The 8,028-nt window shown below is 38.0% G+C and overlaps 1 protein-coding gene across 1 annotated transcript; it reads right to left on the bottom strand.

The window, feature by feature from the left end:
- Positions 1–3,190: 3,190 nt before the first annotated feature.
- On the bottom strand, positions 3,191–7,610 carry LOC149813872 (VAN3-binding protein-like). The gene is made up of 5 exons (XM_089991218.1): positions 6,819–7,610; positions 6,302–6,520; positions 5,599–5,648; positions 5,446–5,503; positions 3,191–3,399 (listed from the first exon to the last, which is right to left on the bottom strand). The coding sequence occupies exons 1-5, from the start codon at positions 7,168–7,170 to the stop codon at positions 3,191–3,193; spliced, it is 888 nt and encodes a 295-aa protein (XP_089847344.1). The 5' UTR covers positions 7,171–7,610.
- Between the last annotated feature and the right edge of the window lie 418 nt (positions 7,611–8,028).

Genomic DNA, 8,028 nt, shown 5'->3' with positions numbered 1-8,028 from the left:
AAAAGGCTCCATATCCTCCTGGCAACTTCTTATCATCTGGGCATCCAATATGCTGACACTTCTTTTGACATAGAAGGACGAATTAAAATCTCATGCTGAATAGTACCTTTAGGGTAGCGAAGTATTCTTTTTACAGCTGCTCAAGTAGGAACATGCATAAAATGACATACTTTTTTGACAACATATGATATATTGGGTCTAGTCATGGTTGCATATTGTAAGGCACTAACAACACTTCAATACAAAGTAGGATTTTCAAGACCAGTTCCAGTATAGCTTAACAAGGATGATCCAGTGGCCATAGGGATAGCTATTGGTTTACACCCCTCCATGTTGGTGCATCCTAGAAGTTTAAAGATGCACTTATTTTAGGACAAGAACATCCAATGAGTTGTCATCTCAGCCTCAATGCCCAAGAAAAAATAAAGATATCCCATGTCTTTAATGGAAAACCCCATGAGATAGGAGAACCTAGTCTTACGAGATCCGAATGCATCTTTAGACCCCCAAGTAGGTTTGTCTCTTATGAGTCTTTCTACCGAACTATAAAGCTTGCCTTATATCATGGACCCTCGACTTATAGTGAAGTCGAGGATATAAGAGAATGGGTAGAAGCCCTGAACCTAGAATTAGAGGCCCTACGTAAAGCTAAAACTTGAGAAATTCAACATTTACCTAAGGGCAAAAAGATTATAAAATGTAGGTGGGTGTTTAAAGTTAAGACCAAAAGTGACGGATCATTAAAAAGATATAAAGCTAGGCTAGTTGTCAAAAGTTATTCCCAAGAATACAATATAAATTATGAGGAAACCTTTTTGTTGTTCGTATGAATAGTGTTAGGACCCTCGTTGTAGTAGCCTCTGTTAGAAATTGACCCATATATCAATTAGATCTGAAAAATTCTTTCTTAAATAGTGATTTAAATATAGAGGTTTACATGGATCGCCCTCTCGATCTTAATATCGAGAAGGGTAAGGTTATACATCTTCGTAAAGCCTTGTACGAGCTTAAGCAAACCCCGAAGGCTTGGTATGATAGGTTCAATATATATATATATATATATATATATTTGACATGTGTCTTGCACAACTTCATAAAAAGTATGGGAGGTGACTCAATTGAAGACCTAAATGGCGATGGAAATGAAGATGTTACAAGAATTCATCAAATGCATATGCGAGTGGAACGAGGAAGCATTGAACTTGTGCCTACAGACTGAATTTTTTGTTTATTCACTGTTGACTTGTGATATTTATCTTCTGTCTGATCTGTGTTGTGAAAATTCCCATTCACTTGCAAATTATCTGACAATAGGCATTGACACCAGTCAGCAGTGAGTTTACCTTTAACCCCCTCTACAATGGCCACAAGTTTTGATGTTCCTGAAACTATACAAAATTATTCATTGCAATTCTTGCTTCAAAGCAGGTAAAGACCACTGGATGCTGTATTGCCCATTTATCATGTAATTTTTTCTTCACCATTAACTGTTTTTTTGTTTGTCTATACATGCAGATGCATAAAAAATATCGCCAAGGAGTCTGAGATCCTGTTGATTCACACGTTTTGATGATGCATAAATTATGGTTGCATTTTTCAGTTCCTGATTTACTGCTCATATATATATTTAATGTAATTGGTTTTCTTTCACAAGGAGAGACTCACTGTGTCCTTGCTTTCATATGTTCATTATGCTGTACAGCTAAAGCTCTTGGAACTTATGGCTGTCCATAGCTGGAGCAGATCCAGTGATCAGGCCCGAGTACTTTACAAGGTACTCAGACCACACAAAACACAGAAAATCGCTCTGCATGTAGCAATTTTGTGTTTTATGTTTTACACAGAAAATTGCTACATGCATTAGGGATTTTCTGTGTTTTGTGTGGCCCAAGTACTTTGTAAAGTTCTCGGGCCAATCGCCTAACTACATGCATGCAGTCTGCAAAAACAGAATAGGTCAAGAATGCAGATCAGTGTATCAACTATCTGATATATGAGAATCCTTGTGTTTTCAAGTATCCTTGTTGACAATGTACTTTGGAATGCGTGCTGACAAAATCAGTGTAGACGAAACATATTATCACCTGCTATTTGCTGTTGCCAACTTAAAATGTTAGACGTCGGATCCTTTTTCATAACTTTGATGTATAATCTTAATCAACGATGGGAACGCTATTTGTGAAGTCCAACATATATACCTTCATTGAAATTCAGTTTTATTTTCAAGATTTTGTCAGGAAAGTTTTTGGAAAGGTATAGGAAGGACTAATCAACATTCATCATGGTCTTATTCCATCTTTCTAATTGTATTTCCCTGAATGAAGAGAATACCTGTATTGAATGATTAACTTTTAATATACGGAGGGGCCTTAATCCCCCAGCTTGATTTTTAAGAAAAGGGGAAAATAATCTTCCTAACATTGGTAGTATTCTCTTTGGTCAGTAAATTTGCCGATTTCAAAACATGCATCTACATCAAGTTTATTTTCAGAACAAGGAAATGCAAACTTTTTCCTTGGTATTACTATGTGCGTTCAAAGAAATTCACAGCATATAATAAATTTCTGTCATGCCTATATTTTTCTATCCCCATTTACATATATTTCCTGGCCGTACATGATTCAGATTGAACGAGTTGCTCATCCGGACAACTTACAAAGCTTTATGCAAAAAATCAGAGGACCTTGAGAAACATTGCCTAGCAAAGGCCATTAAATTTTAATGTGAACTTCATGTTCTAAACCATGAACAAACTAAGACAGTTGTTTTCTAAGAAGCACCAGGTAAGTTATGGAGTCATGTGTCAATATTAATTTTCATTTTTTAAGTATTACTTTGCAATATGATCCTAGAAAGTTCTAGAATTCTAGGGTCATCTGTTTTGTGGGGCGTGGTTGGAGATTTTGGACTACTGGTTATGATGATCACTCGTAGATTTTTTGGTAAGATGAGTCCATATGTAAAATATTGTCTACAGTATATTAAGATGATCAATTGTCAAGGCCTGTAAGGTTCATCACAACTGGAGGAATCCGTGAGGCCAATTGTTCTCAAAGGTATGTTGCCCGTTTTGACATCACGAGAAGTATTTATGCTTCTCCAAGATATGCATCATATAGTGCTAGATATCTTACCTCAAGTACATCAAACACTATGGAAACAATTATTCAAAGTAATACAATTTACATTATTATTCTGTCGATGGTTGAATTTTCCCGGTCTGCACAAGCAAATACCGGACGCCGTCGACCCATTTCTGCTTTGACTCCTCATTTTTACACTCAAAATGCATGGCTCCCAGGCCTGTTTTTAAGCTAAAATAACATCTCTTTTCGCCATTGTTTCCTCTATCTCTTCCTGGCCATGTGACAATGTCATCACAAACTCCATAGACAATCCCTGAAAAATGTGGAGCATGCATGAAGATTAGGGAATAGACATTGATCCTCTTTCATATGTTGCTTACTGGTAGAACTGTAGACTAGACATGTACTAAGTTTGTAATTTAAGAGTAGTGTAACCCCATTTACATACCTGTAAAAAACTGAGGCAAGGAATAATTATATAACTGCAGGACCCTTTCCCCATGTATCTACATCTGTATTTTGTCCATTAATTCTATTTTCAAGGGATTTTTTAATTATAGATGGAAAATGTCACCATGTTAAAGTTATGGCTATCTTATCAGTATCTTTACCTAAGAAATTGAATTTCAAAAGATTTAATTTTTAGAAAATGTTATTTCACCAAATATTTTTCTGATAACATTACCTGTAAAAAACTGGGGCAAGGAGTAATTATATAACTGTAGGGTCCTTTCCCCCCTGTATCGACATATGTATATATGTAGCCACCAACTGTCATTATTTTTCCATTAATTCTGTTTTCAAGGGATTTTTTTAAATTTATAGATGGAAAGTGTCACCATATTTAAGTTATCACGATATTATAGGTATATTTACCTAAGAAATTCAATTTCAAAATATTTAAGTTTTAGAAATATTCTTTACCAATATTTTTCTAAGAGAAGCTTATTTTTTTCAATTGTAGGACTGGATGGCATCTACATCATGCAAGACATGTCTTTCTTCTCCCTTTTTGTTCTTCTTTCTCCCCGGGCAGCATTGACCAATATCGTTTCCTAGTCTTCGTTATCTCTTGTTTATTTGCTACACAGTGTTCTTGTTGATACCCATATTGCACTGTTAGATATATTGGGTGATGAAATTAACCTACATCTTCATGTGTAACATTTTTTTTTTACAGAACAATCTTATATATAAGTGAATCTAATACTAAATCTTATCAAATCAGTTTGCGATGCTTGGTTTTGTACTATCATGCTTTAAAACATGTTTTAGAGAACTGGTATCATGGAAAATTTTTCCTTGGCTAACTTTTTGGACGGTCTAGACTGTCATTTTTCAAAGCTTGAAGGCTGTAATAGAGGCCTTCTGCGAGATCCATGCCGACTTCATCAACACCACCAAACCTTTAAGCTAATGTATCTATTAAGATCGTTATGAGCAAGCCAGCTTTCAGTGAAAATAAGACTTAAATTTGATTGCACCATCCTACTGACGTAAATTATGTTTATACACTGAAGACTGTAGCCTGCTCTCTTTTCAAAACAACGATATCCTATATGCATTTATTGATGCAGTCTATACAGTATCCAGACCAATGTTGTTAGTATCGGTATCGGCCCTGTATCGTTTTGCCAACCATTCAGGTGAATTGGCCGAATACTGATACTCAAGTGAATCGTTCTGAATTGGCCAAAAAATTACAAAATATTATGTGTCAATCAGAACGTTGACATGTGTTAAAGCCATTAATATTAAAATAATATAAAAAAATATCCGATTCAGGGGTGAAGCGTATATATTTTGTAAAGCCATTAATATTAAAATAATGTTAAGTATTTTTTATATTTATTTAAAAATAGCTGATTCAGGGGTGAAGCGTATCGATTTTCTGGCTCCGATACTGACAACATTGATCCAGACAATTATAATCTGGACTCATGGTTTGTTTGTCTCAAATACCCTATGGGTGTATTAAGTATCTATTAGTTATATAAATCTTCTAAAATAACAAGGCATACCATCAAGAAAAACAATGCTTTATAGTATGCGTGTCTTATCTTCCGAAGCATTGATCAAACCAGGTTAAGGCCAGAAGAATCCATTGGCTTTCAACAATTCCAACTGAATGGTTGAATCATATAAAGTTCAAAGGATGAACGCCTGTTTCATTTCAGTTCTTTATAATATGTCTAAAAGACATAATATGGCCTAAAATTAGATGGCTAATACACAGAAGCTCGGAAAATTTCAAGTCATATGGATTCCTGTGTTTGCTATCCTAACACCTGTAATGATAAAATTGCAAATGGCAGTGCAGTAGTGTCAGTATTAATAATGATAAAAGCTAGAAGCTTACTCTTTTTATCTTTTGAAAAGGCCCGGCCAATATGTGTACTCTTGAGTTTCACCATGACCTGCAATATGAAATTAGTTGTTTGTCTGCCAATAACTAATCAAAGAACTGAAATTGTAATTAATAGGTTGAATTCTCCCAGCGATTTGCCCTCACCTCTGTATTCCTGTTCATGTACACAGAGACCCGCTTCCTACGAAATGCCCCTGCATGAAACCGTTGCTTGTTAGAGGTATTTTTTCCAATCTTAAGATTTGAAAATGAACTGACACCAACCAAAAACTATCATTTCTCTTTAGGACCAGCAGGTGAACAATGATTATATATATATATATATATATATATATATATATATATATATATATATATTTATTTATTGATGACAAGGAACTATTGCTGAAAACTAGGGGTGTCAACGGGTTCGGTTTATTCGGACTGACCCGAACCAAACTTTATAGGATCTGAGTATGGTGATAAATAAGAAGACCCCATTAAGACCTGAGTCTCGACTGGAATGTAATACATGGGTCCGGGTATAGTTTGTGAAATGTTATATAGTCCCGTGCCCCACCCGAGTTCCGATTAAGACCCACAAATTTTTAATGTAAAAATGATACAAAATTATTATTTTTAGCAGGTATGGTCCATGTCTGGTTCATGTAGTTCTTAATGGGTTTGGGTATAGTTTCTCTTGTAGTAAACCCGATTAGACCCAGGTTAGAACCTGGTCTAAGTCTGGTTCCACCTGAGTCCCAACCAAACCCGACTCGTTGACACCCGTACTGAGAACCAAGTCGCTTAATCCTGCCTTCCTACGAGGTAAATCCTAGGCCGATGTAACAATGATTCAATATCTCACCTTTCCCAGTCCGTTTGAGCAATTCCCCTTGGATGGTGCCACAACCGAAGACACCCTTTTCGCCCTTGCTCGGCAGACGAGCCGGAGCTGCAGCGGGGGTGGCTGTGGGCGTGTGCGCCGGCCCCTTGTCGAAGGGGATGATGGAGGCATTGCTTCGTGTTTCCTTGTGGACCCTTGCTTTCAGTGCTGCCGCTGCTCTTAATGCTGAATTTAACGGCACTAAATTCAAATACGGTTTTATATATGTTTGATAAATTTGCAAATATAAAAATGGGAAAGAGAACTTTTAAGAACAAAAAAAAAAAACAGTAGGTATGAATTTGGATTTGGGCCCACAGTATTTGGTCCAAAGTCCAAACTTATCTCTCTGATTGACTTGTCTCCTTAACCATTCAAAAATCAAAAGATAAAAAAAGGCAGGCAGACCCAGTGTGGCTAGGTCTCTAATCCCGGAGGGTTTCTCAGTGTAAATATAAAACAAAAAAGCGGGAGTGAGGGTCTCCAGCAGTGAGAGTACCTGTCGCGGCTCCGGCGGTGAGCGTCATGAGGTCGCCGGGTGTCTTGACGTTGACGGCGGAATTAACGACGGCGGCGATCCGGTCGCGATCGGCGCCGATTGACTCGGCGATCTCGATGCAGTGGGAGGCCATGAGAGCGGTGGCGGATGCCATCGCCGTTCTCTCCTTCTCGCAGGCGTCGGCGGAGGAGGCGTTCTCCGCCGCCGCCACCGCAGCGACGGCCGCGGCCACGCTGGCCACGGACAGCGCGGCGTGGACGTGGGCGTTATGGGCCCGGGCCTTCTCGCGTTTTGTCTCCCTCGACTTCTTCCTCGCGAACCACTTGCCGGCGTTGACTCGGTGTGCCCTCATGGAGTTGAGCGTCTTGCAAAACTAAACCGCAAAAACCCCGAAAGGTTAAATTAACAACTACCGCCAATTAAGATGAGAAAATGTCGGTTTTTAACTTTTGATGGTATTTTGCCTTATTACGGAAAAACAAGAAAGCACTCACCGCACTGCTCAGAGGTCGAATGGCTGCCTCAGCGTCAAGCGCGTGCCCAAGCATCACCAACGGCTGCTTTACAAGAGAGAGAGAGAGAGAGTCAGACAGAATTGGTGCAAGCTAAAGGCCCATGATCCAATCCCGCTGGCGCAATGGGTTGTCATTGTTGGAGCACATCCTCAACGGGAGGTAGCCCAGTTCTCCGTATGGGTTTTCTTTCTTTATAAAAAGAGTAATGCTACGGTGTTCCTGGAGCACCTACTCCCATCTATTAGAAATCATAGTTGTAGGTTGTATCTTCTCAATCTGACCTTATGGATATACTTAGTATTTGATAAGAATCATTTTTTGGACATAGAAATAAGATTTTTTAAGTCTACATTGTGAACCGTTGATTTTTGAAGATCCTGCATGTATGTGATCCATTACTTTGATATCTTTAGGGTCTGATCAACAAAAAAATGCTCAAATTTTTTTTTTTGAAGCTTTTATTAGGTGGGAGTAGGTACTCCCGGAGTACCTTATCATTACTAGTGAAAAACAAAAATGAAAAAAAAGGCAGACTCCATACACAAACATAGATAATTGTGGGGAAATTTCTTTAGTGAACGAGCGTCAAAAAGATTTTGTTCTGACTAGACTTTCAAACAAAACTGGGATCCGATACTCGTTTTCCCTCTAGTGAATTGGTGAAAAGATCAGGTGCAATATGATTGCACAAATAT

This window comes from Nuphar pumila, chromosome 16 (genome assembly GCF_984573655.1).
Source record: "Nuphar pumila chromosome 16, dmNupPumi1.hap1.1, whole genome shotgun sequence".
NCBI lineage: Eukaryota > Viridiplantae > Streptophyta > Magnoliopsida > Nymphaeales > Nymphaeaceae > Nuphar > Nuphar pumila.
Note: the sequence above shows the minus strand (reverse complement) of the source record. Positions and strands in the feature narration are given on the sequence as shown.